The sequence below is a fragment of the Carcharhinus amblyrhynchos genome, chromosome 29 (assembly GCF_965287045.1).
Source record: "Carcharhinus amblyrhynchos chromosome 29, sCarAmb.v2.hapA, whole genome shotgun sequence".
NCBI lineage: Eukaryota > Metazoa > Chordata > Chondrichthyes > Carcharhiniformes > Carcharhinidae > Carcharhinus > Carcharhinus amblyrhynchos.
The window spans coordinates 8,497,113-8,511,049 of record NC_137352.1 but is presented as its reverse complement, the minus strand read 5'-3'; the positions used below and the strand labels follow the sequence as shown (position 1 = coordinate 8,511,049).

The following is a 13,937-nucleotide window of genomic DNA, read 5'->3' as shown; positions in this document are numbered from 1 at the left end:
ATTCCACATGCCAAATGGCTTCCTTCTGTGCTATAATGACTCTATGGCATGAATGAATCATGTATATGGATAGTGTATGGCACTAGATTTTCACTCTAGATGTGTGTTATAGTCTTTTGGCTTGTGAATTCAATTTTCTAATGCATCCCTGAATGCAATTCCATTAATTGCCAGGATTGCCTTTGTGTGCATTCTGCCAATGTTTATAGGTACCACCTGAGACATCTCTTAGATGGAATTCAAAAAGTGAAATAAACAATTACCTCTTTAAATTATTTACAAATCAGGAACAAAGCATCTAATGAGGTCCATTTCATAAGTATTGGCCAGAGCATTGCTTAGTATCTTGGATATTTTAGAGATAATATATTTGTCCTTATTTTCAAACCACGTTTTAGCTATCTCAAGGGGTTAATAGTAATGCTGGGTGCACTGCAATAGAAAAAAGAAAAGCAACTTACCCAGGACAAGCTACAGCACATTGCTCCAGATCTGCTAAACTGATGAGCCTTAAACTTAAGCAGCTGATGACTGACCTGACACAGCACACCTTCACTGACTACCCTCCCCTCAATCACCTGACTGTGCCACTAACTTCCATGGAAATTGTTAGAAAAGGCAAGAGAGAAAACAGCATGCACATATCCAGAATATAGTGAACTTTATACAAAAATGGTGCATATCTCATCCAGTAGTTTACTTCTCGGTCTTTGATCATTGTTGTATAAGTGATTTGAAAAAGTACAAAATGAAGAAACAGCTCAAAATTTTACAGCAGCGTAATGAGGTAAACGTCAGACTTTAAACTCAGTGGCAAAATTAACCACCAACTTTTGAGTCAAAGTTAATAGTGTTATTAACTTTGAGAGAAGAAATCCTCTGCATTTGTTCTCATGGTTCTGCAGATTTGCATGCTTAAATATAAGCTTAATAATATATTCTCCAAAATATTTCTGCAATTTTGAATATTAAAACATGAAGTTGAATAACAATTTCATTGAGCAGGAAGGTAAACATCCTGCACATTTTCTACAGTTTTTGGCAAGAATGACCAAAAGAACGAATAGTTCTTCAGACAACAAATATTAATCTCCTTTAAGCTATATATTTTTTTAAAGTACTGGGCTAATTAACTGACAGGAATGGTAACTGTAGACTAATTAAATCTGAATGCAATTGATTTCTAAAAATCTTATTTGAGGCTCAGCATTACTGTACATCAAAAGCTTGCAAAACAAATATAATGAAGACTAATAGTGTTGTCAGTTGTTAATTGCAGTTACTTGGCTGGAATTCGTGACAAATTAATTAGTTGAAAACAATTAAAAGAATACAATTTCAGTTTGAATTGGAATGCATCAGACTCCTATCTATAATATTGGTTTTGGAAGCCATGCACAGAGCAGGTTGGAACACACTGTGCATCAAAGACAATGAGGATGCTTTGTATCCTAGGAAACACTGCGAGATTAACTGCCTTGAGCACAGAAACTCTGACTGACATGTTCAAGTTTAAAGAATCATTGGAAACTATTTTTTCCAGTGGCAAAAAGAAAGATTTGCATTTATATAGCATCTTTCACAACATGAAGGTGTCCCAAGGTACTTCTTAAAGAATGAAATGATTTTTGTTTAATGCAAGGAAAAGACCATGGGTGGGATTCTCCGGCTGTTCACGCCACGGGATTCTCCTGTCCCACTGTAGTGGATGGAGATTTGGCTGAACGCCAAATTCTCAGTCCTCTCTCGCAGCAGCAGCGGGGTATGAATGGCCAGGAAGTTCCAGCCATAGTTGTGATGTAGGGAATGCAACAACAAATTTGCACACAGCAAAGGTCCACAAACAGCAATACAATAATGAATAGATCATTTAGAATCATAGAAAAACTACAGCACAAACAGGCCCTTCGGCCCACAAGTTGCACCGATCATATCTCTACCTACTAGGCATATGTATAACCCTCAATCCTATGAAGTCCGATGTACTCATCCAGAAGTCTCTTAAAAGACCCTAACGAATTTGCCTCCACCACTACCAACGGCAGCCGATTCCACTCACCCACCACCCTCTGAGTGAAAAAATTACCCCTGACATCACCTCTGTACCTACTCCCCAGCACCTTAAACCTGTGTCCTTTTGTGGCAGCCATTTCAGTGCTGGGGAAAAGCCTCTGACAGTCCACCTGATCAATACCTCTCATCATCTTATACACCTCTATTAGGTCCCCTCTCATCCTTCGTCTCTCTAAGGAGAAAAGGCTGAGCTCTCTCAACCTATCCTCATAAGACATGCCACCCAATCCAGGTAACATCCTTGTAAATCTCCTCTGCACCCTTTGAGTGGCTTCCACATCCTTACTGTAATGAGGCGACCAGAACTGAGCACAGTACTCCAAGCGGGGTCTGACCAGGGTCTTATACGGCTGCAGCATTATCTCCCTACTCCTAAACTCAATTCCTTGATTGATGAAGGCCAATACACCATATGCCTTCTTAACCACATCCTCTACCTGCGAAGCCGATTTCAGAGTCCTATGAACCTGGACCCCAAGATCCTTCTGATCTTCCACACTGCTAATGTTTTACCAATGTTTCAGTGACATTGTTATGCTAATGTTTTACCAATGTTTAGTGACATTGTTAATGACAATGTTACACCCACGTTTTAGTGACACTGATTGAGGAATAAATATTGGCCAGGGAGAGCTCCACTCCTCTACTGGAAATACTGTTGATGAGATCCTTTAGATCCACCTGCGAGGCTTGGTTTGATGTCTCACCCCAAAGCTGGTACACATAACACTGCAGCACTGCACTAGAGTGTCAGCTGAGATTATGTAAAGGCAATTACATACAATTTTATCAGCATTAGAAATGACAGCAGGGTGAAATCCCTATTATTATAAGGTTTGGGAATCCTAGATGAGGAACCTATTGATCATTTCTCTTCGAGCTAAATATTCCTTTTCTCACCCATTCTCTCCAAAGGGTACTGCCTCCTGCTAGGTGTAATTCTTATGGCTGCCAATAGCTATACAAGTAAAAGCAAGAATGGCGACCAGTCTGTTCATTACTGGAATAATACAAAATTAATTCCACTCTTCTCTGGAATGGGTGGGATTGCATTGGCCACATGTTATACACACCATCTAACATGAGCTTATTTCTGTGAACTCAAGCCAGTATTTAGTTGTTTAGTAGTCACAAACAACTAAATTGAGCCCTATTTTCCAAGTCACCCTGTCCACATCACACAATGTAATCTTGCTTTGGAGACTTGCACTATGTTTTCTCTAGACACATTCAACTTCCGACATTGATCTCTGAGGTCCCCCTGGACATTCTCTCCTCCACCTGCAAGCTTTGAAAACCTTCCTCACTGTCCACTATACCTCTAATCTTTGTATCATCAGAAAATTTGCTGATCCAATTTACCACATTATCATCCACATCATTGATACAGATCATAAACAACCCCTGTGGCACGCCACTAGTCACAGGCCTCCACACAGAAAAGCAATCCTCCACTACCACTCTCTGGCTTCTTCCATTGAGCCAATGTCTAATCCAATTTACTACCTCTCCATGTATACCTAGCGACTGAACCTCCCTAACTAACCTCCCACGTGGGACTTTGTCAAAGGCCTTACCGAAGTCCATGTAGACAACATCCACTGCCTTTCCTTCATCCACTTTCCTGGTAACCTCCTTGAAAAACTCTAATAGATTGGTTAAACATGACCTACCATGCACAAAGCCACGGTAACTCTCCCTAATAAGTCCCTGTCCATCCAAATATTTCTAGATCCTATCTCTTAGTACTCCTTCCAATAATTTACCTACTACTGACATCAAAAATTATAGCTGCCTATAATTTCCTGGATTATTTTTTCAGCCTTTTTTAAACAATGGAATAACATAAGCTATCCTCCAAACATCCCGTGGATACCGACATTTTAAATACATCTGCTAGGGCCCCTGCAATTTCAACACTACTCTCCTTCAAGGTCCGAGGAAATACCCTGTCCAGTCCTGGGATTTATCTATTCTGATTTGCCTCAGGACAGCAAGCACCTCCTCCCCTTTAATCTGTATAGGTTCCTAATCCTAATCTAGTCTGTAATTCACATGCTTTAGAATATTACTTAGTTTTAGAAATTAAAGGGTTAAATGCAAGATAAATGGAAACAATTGGTTAAGAAACTAGTATGCTAAAATGCAAATCAAACAAACCCAAGTCCATTACAGTGAAAAGTTAACCTGTGTTTATCTTACAAGGTCAGAGTTGATAGTGAAAAAATCTTGAACAATGAATGATTGTTTGTAATGGAGCTAGAAGGTCTGCCCTTGTCTCAATAAAACATTTGAACTGTTCATGTAGTTCCCAGATAAAGAAACTAAAAGCAATGATGTCGGCAGCTTATCTATTAAAGAAATAAATTATTCATATGGGTCTGACTTTGAGTTTAAAGGTAAAAGGTAATTAATTTGCATTTCTGTTTGAACCATCCCAAAGTATGCCATGTTGTTACAGACTTAGGCTGTGGGGTTTATAAGATGCTTTTGTTTAATGTAGCTTTTTTTTTGCACAGAAGGAAGTTGCAGATTTGGACATTTCGCTGAGTTGGGACAACAGGAGGAGATATATTTCATTTCAACCAGCACAGTAACCAGAGAAAACTTTATTGTTCACCACATTGAGCTTAATTCGGTTTGGAATTTGTGAGGGGAAAAGAAACTGGAAGATTTGTCCAATTTGAAGGTGGAATATTACATTTATAGTGGTCCTCATAGAGCCTTGTGGCAGAAAGCAGTCAGCAGAGTTAATTTGGACGGCTATGAAAAGGTAGTTGTAGATCTGCTGGCAGGCCGGACAAAGCTGAGGAATCTATAGTCATGAGGTCTTTAAGGAAAAGCTGCAAGAGTTGCTTAGCCAAAATCTAATGGAAGGATCTCCATAAATCTTGTACCTTGGAGAAAACTGAGATACTGAGGAGAAATAAAGCAAATTCTGGAGGGCTGTGGCATACCTTTGGATTAGTCCCAGAAAAGGTGAATGAGTTTTCAAGATTCTTGCAATGTATAAGCGAACATTTGGGGGAGTAGAAGTAAAGTTGGATTCATAGATTACATAGTTATTAGCTACATTTCTGAACCAATAGCACTTGCTTAGTTTAATTATCTTTCTATGCAATAAAGCTCATTTTGTATTAAAACATGAAATCTCGTGGTGTAGTTCCGTTAAGGAATCATGAGCATTCTGATTTCTTTTTCAACATTAACAGTCTCTAACAGTATAATAACAAGCAAATCGTTTATTTCCAAATTAGGTTTTACCCTGCTTGGAAATAATTTTGTTTTTGCAACTCCACCAGTCAGTAAACAAATTATTTCAGTAAGGGGAAGTAAGGTGGAGTTGTTCAAGCACAGAAGGAATTGTTCAGAAGAACCTGCATGTTAACAGTACCCCCCAACAGGATACGAGTCCCTCCCAAAAACATTGGGGCAGTGAACAGGATGGAATGGTACATTAGTTATGCATCGTACCTTTTGAGGTGGGTTTCCCAACTCATCTGGATTACAGCTAGGCATTACAGATTCTTTTGTGTCCGCTTCATTTGGTTTGTTGCCTCTATTAATTTCTCGATCTATACTTGCATTCACAGTAAAACATCGTGATTTGGGATCACCCCCATTCTGATGCTCTGACTTTAATTCTTTATCTTTAACTGGAGACTGTTTTGATATATTGTCCACAGAGTCACATCTACTGTCTCCAGTTCCAATTTGTTCATTTTCCTCTTCGTCAGTCGCTGCTGCACTCCCCTGGTGACCTGGTTGTTCAGCTCTCATTAGAACAACATCACCTTCTGCGTCACTCCCACTTTTATCTCGGACTCCTGATTTTTCATCAACAGAGTCAATGTCATCATCAGCTTCTTTGTCAGGGTTTAATTTATTTGGGGTTGGGGGCTGCACATCTCGACTTTCCGTGTCAAGCACACTTCCAGGTTCACTTCTTCCAGGCTCACTTCTTTCCTGGCTTTGCTCAAACGACACCTTTTTCGCATTTGCAAGTTGTAAATCATCAAAAAGAACAGGTCAGTAAGTTTTACTTAGCAGCCAATGCCAACCTATTTGTTACTACTTTGTTACTTGCATTGAACTAAAACATAATTACTCTTTCAATAATTGTAATCAACATTGCTTTAGGATTAATAAAATATAAAAATTCCATAAACTTTAACAGTATTACATGAATCATTTTTTGTTCAACACCTGACTACTGATAGCACTTCACAATAGGAGCTGCATTTGTTACGCAAGATGAGCCATTACTTTATCTTACACCCTTTCCCTTGTGGCATACCCTCAGCACAAATGGCCAAACACATCCCAAGTGTGACTGATGTCTTGTGTGGAGCAACTTCAAAATAAGAGGTAACGTGTTTATCTTTGTTAAAAACGATGGATGATATTTCACCAAGCTTCGGTGGGCAACATACCTTGCAGCCGAACTCAGTTAAACATCAAGGGAAACAAAAACCATAAGCAACCTCAGGATGTATACAAACACAGTAACTGGTTTTCTGCAGGCCAGTATGAAGAGTGCGATCAGTGCTGGATTGATATTGAGCACAACACATCTCACAATTCAGAGGCTGGAAGTATAAGTCAAACAACGATGAGAGGTACTGACTCTCCAGCCACTTTTAAATGGTGCTGAATATAAATCAGGATTCTTTTTTGGGAGGGGTAGTGGGCAGGTGTTGGGGGAGGGCATATCATACACCAGTATAAAATTAAGCATCCTTTTCCTACGTAATGTAAATGGTTCTCACACATGGAATAGATTACCGATGGAAAGATTAAATCATTTAAACAGGTTGGAGTATGTCGCCTGCTTAAAACAAATAATGAACTTCAACATACAAGTTGTTTTTGAAAAACCGATGGAATTGAAAAGCAATCCAATCAAGTTTTTTTTGAATGAATGAATTACTAGTTTCTTCAATGGATCGAAGAAGACTCACAATGTGTTGAGTAGTTAAATACAACTGACCTGGCTAAGAGTTTGTGGCTTGTTACCTTTGATATAATAAACTCAATCTAGAAGATAGTATCTGCTTCTGACCATAACCTACAGATTGCAGAAAGAACAGCACTTCCTAAGTTTTGGAGTACAACACTGGTCAGCCAGCCAGCCAGCCGGAATTTGGTGCGGCAGTTCAGTTTTTCCACAAATCTGGAAACAAGTTTCACTGATTTTATGTACACAGTCACTAACATGTCTACAAGAAAAGCACTAAAGGGCGGATTCTACTATTAACAGAGGGAGAAGGGGTAGTCAGTGGTTGTGGTAGGGTTGAGGGGAGGGAGGTGGGGAGAGAGATGGGAAGGTTACACTACAAAAGTTCAGTGACATCAGTCTTATGATGTCACACAGCTAATCAAAAATCACCTCTTTCTGACTTCCTGCTTCTTCATCAGACCCTGGGAGGTTTTGAAGCTCAGGTTCAGTCCCTTCATCAACATGATCATGATCTGCATCCTCATCGATCTCTGCGCTTTCCTGGATATTTAAGGAAATAGCCAGTCATGACACCAATGAACAGTGAAAAGTCAATGTACAGTCAACTCCAGATCAGTGCCAATCTGATCTCTGCTTCTGAACCCTTTTGTCTCGCTTCTTTGATTTTGTTTTGCATCTGCCACAAACCCTTAAACAATCATAAACCAAAACCGACATTTACCTCAATTACTAATGTACTTACCAATTTCAGAAAACATAAGAACATAAGAAATAGGAGCAGGAGTAGGCCATCTGGCCCTTTGAGCCTGCCCCGCCATTCAATAAGATCATGGCTGACCTGTCGTGGCTCAGTTCCACTTTCCCGCCCTCTCCCCATAACCCTTAATCCCCTTCTCTTATCAAAAACTCATCAACCCACTTCTTGAAAATATTTAGCGAGGCAGCCTCCACCACTTCAACGGGTAGAGAATTCCAGAGATTCACCACCCTTTGAGTGCAGAAGTTCTTCCTCAACTCCGTTCTAAAACGCCCCCCCTTTATCTTGAGGCTGTGCCCCCTAGTCCTACTGTCTTTTTTGAGCGGGAAGAGTCTCTCCACCTCTATCCTATCCATCCCATTCATCATCTTATACGTCTCAATGAGATCTCCCCTCATTCTTCTAAACTCCAACGAGTACAAGCCTAGTTCATTCAGCCTCTCCTCATAGCTCAACCCCCTCAACTCCGGTATCAGCCTAGTAAACCTCCTCTGCACTCCCTCCAAGGCCAAAATATCTTTGCGCAGGTGCGGCGCCCAAAACCGCACACAGTACTCCAGCTGCGGCCTCACCAATGCCCTATACAGCTGCAGCAAGACCTCCCTACTTTTATATTCAAACCCCTTCGCTATGAAGGCCAGCATCCCATATGCCTTCCTGACCACCTGCTGCACCTGCAAGCTGGGTTTTTGCGACTCATGCACAAGGACCCCGAGGTCCCTCTGCACCGTCGCTTGCTGCAGTTTTTCGCCACGTAAGTAATAGTCCTTCCTACCATTCTTCCTTCCAAAGTGGACCACCTCACACTTGCCAACATTAAATTCCATTTGCCACTTCCTGGCCCATTCGCCCAGCCTATCTAGATCCTTCTGCAGACTCTCCACACCCTCCGCACAATTTGCCGTTCCCCCAATCTTGGTGTCATCCGCAAATTTCGACACCCTACACTCGGTTCCCTCCTCCAGGTCATCTATATAAATGGTAAATAGCTGAGGCCCCAGCACCGACCCCTGGGGCACTCCACTAGTCACCATCCGCCAATCCGAATAGCACCCGTTGACCCCCACTCTCTGCCTCCTATTTGACAGCCAATCCTCTATCCACGCTAACACCCTACCCCCAACTCCTGCGGATCTCTGAAAATTCATGAAAAATAACTGATAATTTGGGAAAATAAGTAAATTTATTTTTGAATTGCATTTTATACTCCTGAGCATGCAAGGAACAAGGAGAACAAAACGCAGGTTGCACCATGGAAAGTTTCATCTTTAATTTGCCTGCAAGGGGTGAACCCTGGGCAATAGCTGTGTAAACTAAAATTCAAAGGGATACTGTAAGCATTGCCTTTGCTATGAAACTGCAACACCTGTCATCTGGATTATGATGCACAGAAAGAACAGTGGGAGCTTCCATTAACCTGCTTGCTATGTAATAATAAGGGATCTCTTGAAGGCCACATTTTTAGTTATACTTTAGTTAGTCGGATCCAGTTCTGGGCTTTGTTTTTGGTTATTGGAGAAGTGGGTGAAAAAATAATCACCTCATTATTGAATTGCTCAGCAAATGCTAAAGATATAAAGATAAATAAATGTGCAAGCTGATGGCTAGCTTTTTATAGCTCTTGTAATAATGAATTGCCAGTCACAGTTAATGTAGTTTTAGAAAATATGGCGATTGATCATGATAAGCATAGTTTTTCTTCCAATTTATTTTGTTTAGACAAAGGAATACATAATGCAATGGAATTTCACTTATCTTTCTCTATAAAATTGTCATACCTCTTCTGACAAGTCAAGAAACACTTTTGGCCAGAGTGATCGTGTATAAAAATACAATGCTGGAACTACACACAGAGATTGAACATCATTGGTCATTGGAGTAAAAAGGTCACTGTTTAACAGGCAGAAGTTCTGATGAACCGCATTTTATAAAGTAGTTCTCCTCACTTGACCTATAAGTGATACTTGGTATGGACTCCTTGTGTGCAACACCAGTTTTTTTCCTCATCCTATAAAGGTGCCTGAAACTAGTTTACTTTCTGACTTAGAGACAGGAAGGCAGATGTAGAGAAGATGCTTGCACTTATGGGGGGTGACTAATAATACTCTGTGCCTTATATGTGATGTAGTCACCAATAAATTCAAGAGGGAATTCAGGAGAAACCCCTCTAACCAGCAAGTGGTTAGAATGCGAAACTGGGATGCAGTTTAGGCAAATGCAGAGATACATTTAAGGGAAGTTAGACAAGCACGTCAGGGAGAGAGGAATAGAAGGATATGATAAGAACATAAGAAATAGGAGCAGGAGTAGGCCATCTGGCCCTTCGAGCCTGCCCTGCCATTCAATAAGATCATGGTTGATCTGTCGTGGCTCAGTTCCACATTCCCGCCCTCTCCCCATAACCCTTAATCCCCTCGCTTATCAAAAACCCATCAACCCGCGTCTTAAAAATATTTAGCGAGGTAGCCTCCACCACTTCAACGGGCAGAGAATTCCAGAGATTCACCACCCTTTGAGTGAAGAAGTTCCTCCTCAACTCCGTTCTAAACCGCCCCCCCCTTATCTTGAGGCTGTGCCTCCTAGTCCTACTGTCCTTTCTGAGCGGGAAGAGTCTCTCCACCTCTATCCTATCCATCCCATTCATCATCTTATACGTCTCAATAAGATCTCCCCTCATTCTTCTAAACTCTAATGAGTACAAGCCTAGTTTATTGATGAAAAGATAAAGAGTGACGGGAGGAACTCTGGCAAGGACCAGTTAGGACAAATGGCCTGTGCTTCCCTGTACACTTTATGCAATTCTGTGCAATAGTGATCAGTAAATCCAAATGCAGCTTTTTGATATATCCTACTCTGTTCATTTCTTCTTTGTTCACTTGAATTCACTACATTAAGAATGGAGCAGGTGAAATGTGGTATGGACCTCAGCCAGTGTCCCAATCTTGGCTGCACCCTCTGCTGCTATTGTTTTGATACTGGTTAAGAACTTCACATATGCAATCCAAGGAAAGGTGATTGTGTGCCTCAATTTATCCAATTTCATTCGAACAGAAATCTGCTATTAAAAAAAGACCTTGAGAGGATAGTTGTTTCCTCCCTTTCTAGCACTCCCGTTTTCTGTTTCACTGAAAAACATCAAATATGGAAGATGCTTGAAAGAATGGTAGATGCTGTCACTGACTACACTTAGAAATACTTGCATGGATCTAAACCAGCAAGTAAATACATTTAAATAACACTGATGGTAAAGGAAATTGCTGCACTTGTTCCCTTTTCTTTCATACTCACACACCTCAGATAATTACTAAACTGTTCAAGCAACTAGGAATTAATTTGGTGTTGCTTTTTGTGAATCCCAGAGGGGAAAATCTAATTACTGCTACCCGATTCGTTCTGCCAGCAGGGGTGGTACTTCATCTATACCACAGCTGGAGAATATACTGGAGATATAATCTTTAACCCTGTGAATAGTAAAGTGGTATTACAAGTATCTACATAGATGCCTCAATTATCAAGAAAATGCTGAAAATTGAAGACGTGGTTAGTGGCTTCACAAGCTTAATTCTACTTTAGCAGTCAGCATAAATATAGATAAATATTTTTGTTGTTTCTAGATAATACACAGAATAACACATCTACTTTGGTATCATTCTTCAAATGCACACTGCTCAGCTGGAGAATTTTCTGACTTCATGTGACCTTCCACAAATTGTGTGTGGGGAAATGGAAAACTAGGCATATTGAAAGGAATATACTGGTGACTATCAATTGTATGTATGTGTGAATGTGCATTTTTGTTGTCTGTTGTTACTGGGTCTATCCTTACTGGGTTCCACTTTTACTTATCCAATCGTACCCAGAGAATCTTCTCACCGGAGTCCATCAAGAACGCATTCTTGGCTCCTACTGCTTGAAGAAAGGGCAGCACGTTGGCACAGTGGTTAGCACTACTGCCTCGAAGTGCCAGGGACCTTGGTTCAATTCCTAGCCTGGGTCACTATCTGTGTAGAGTTTGCACTTTCTCCCCTTGTCTGTGTGGGTTTCCTCCGGGTGCTCCGGTTTCCTCCCACAGACCAAGATGTGCGAGTTAGGTGGATGGCCATGCTAAATTGCCCCTTAGTGTCAGGGGGATTAGAAGGGTAAATACTTGGAGTTGCAGGATACGGCTCTGGTAGCATTGTTGTCAGTGCAGGCTTGATGGGCCGCATGGCCTTCTTCTGCACTCGGGATTCTATGACATGAAATCATCAGGAGAAACATTAATTTCTACATCACCACCACTTCTCTCAAACCCTTCACCGATTCTGTGCCCTACTTGTCAAATATCCAGATGTGCGTGAGCCACAATTTCCCCCAGTGAACCATTCGGAACACCAAAAACGCTGCCTTCAGCATTTGTCACAAATTCTGTTGCCTTGTCATCAATTCCAGTCCACCCTCTGGCCACTGTGTCAGACTATGGTTCATATCCTCAGTGTCCTATCTGAACCCATGCTGAACCTTTGACTCCATATCCTTGCCATCATAAAGCACAAATTTCCACTTCCATTGCACCAACTTTTACAGATGCAGTACAGAAGGCATTCTTTTTGGTTGTATCACAGCTTGGTATGGCTCCTGCTTTGTCCAAAATCACAAGAGACTACAAAGGGTTGTGAATGAAGCCTAGTCCATCACGCAAACCAGTCTCCCATCCATTGACTCTGTCTATATTTCCAGCTGCCTCAGAAAAGCAGCCAGAGTAATTAAGGATATTCTCTTCCATCTTCTGCTGTCAGGAAAAAGATGCAAAAGTGGAGGTCACGTACCAACTGACTCAAGAACAGCTTCTTTCCTGCTGCCATCAGACTTCTGAACGGACCCACCCCGCACTAAGTTGATATTTCTCTGCACCCTAGCTACACCCACACTACATTCTGCACCCTCTGCTTTCCTTCTTTATGAACAATGTGCCTTGTCTGTATAGCATGCAAGAAACAATAATTTTCACTGTATCCTAATACACGTGACAATACTAAATCAACTCAAAAATCTCCTGTCTCAGTGTGCCCATGTGAAAGGCGCTATACAAATGCTGTTGTTTTTTGACCAAAGGCAGTACTGCATGGTTGGTGAAAGTGTGTGTTTAAGGTCTTTATTCTGACATCAAAAAAACCATTTGCTGGAAAGTGCAACCGCAAGGACAGGAGTTAATTCAATAGTGATTTTCTTCTCAATAACTGAATAGTCTGCTTACATTTCCTTCCAGAACTAAATCTGTAGAATGGTTGCTTGGGTAAGTGTGCCATTAATGAGCGTGGAATGATATTGCAACATGGACCAATGTGTTCAGAACATAAAAGAGTAGGGAGATTAAAAAGACTCAGAGAAAATACAGCTGCTGCCAGCAAAGGACACAAAACCGAGCCCCTGTAAACTATTGTTATTCATATTATCTCAGAATTCAAGTGACTGACAATCATGAACGGATTAAAGTTTCACGCTTTGCAAGGTTATTCTGAATGCCTTAATAACATTATTACCATGTGATCGCTCCCAAAATTAATATTTGGTAATCAATTGTAGATGGATCATATGGTAAACATAAAATATTTCAGTTATAATCATTAGTTCTTTGGTGTGTGTGTTTTTTGATATCCAACACCGTGCACAATTGGGCACTGGTATTGCCATGACAGCCACCTTCAGTGGAAGGAAAAAGAACAAGTCAGTTCCAATAAACTCACAGTGCCTGTTCAAAAAAAAACCAAACACATCTCTGATTCAAATTACAGTTAAACAATTTAGGTTTTGCTCTTGTTTACATCATTTGAATGCCTTTATTAGACTGGTATCTTAAATCACACATTACTGTCCACTGAACACTGGAATCTGACTAAATACTACATCCCATCAGTAACCATACCAAATGCTGTTTTGTTTCTCACTTCTCACCAGCTGCCCTTTTCTATAGGAAAGCAATTTAAATAACATGAGATTCTCGCTGGTACAAGATTCTCACTGGTACAAATTTACAGACTCAATCACAGAAGTCGGTTTCAGAATTGCGATGGCAATCCCTTTGAATATTAGATGCTCATTTCTATGCTAATTTACATATTTAGGAATGCTGATGGTCTCTCAAATGTATCATGATTTCTTGCAAGG

General features: G+C 40.7%; 1 protein-coding gene across 5 annotated transcripts in view; it reads right to left on the bottom strand.

Moving 5' to 3' along the window:
* The window catches only part of cep164 (centrosomal protein 164), a 214,155-nt gene that overhangs the window by 100,143 nt on the left and 100,075 nt on the right, over positions 1-13,937 (bottom strand). For 4 of the 5 annotated variants that reach the window (XM_080214802.1, XM_080214801.1, XM_080214804.1 and 1 more), the window contains 2 exons: positions 7,463-7,573; positions 5,548-6,060 (listed from right to left, as the gene is read on the bottom strand). In XM_080214802.1, coding sequence (XP_080070928.1) covers positions 5,548-6,060; positions 7,463-7,573 — 624 coding nt within the window. The remainder of the gene's footprint in view (positions 1-5,547; positions 6,061-7,462; positions 7,574-13,937) is intronic. The other variant, XM_080214805.1, reaches the window with a different exon arrangement.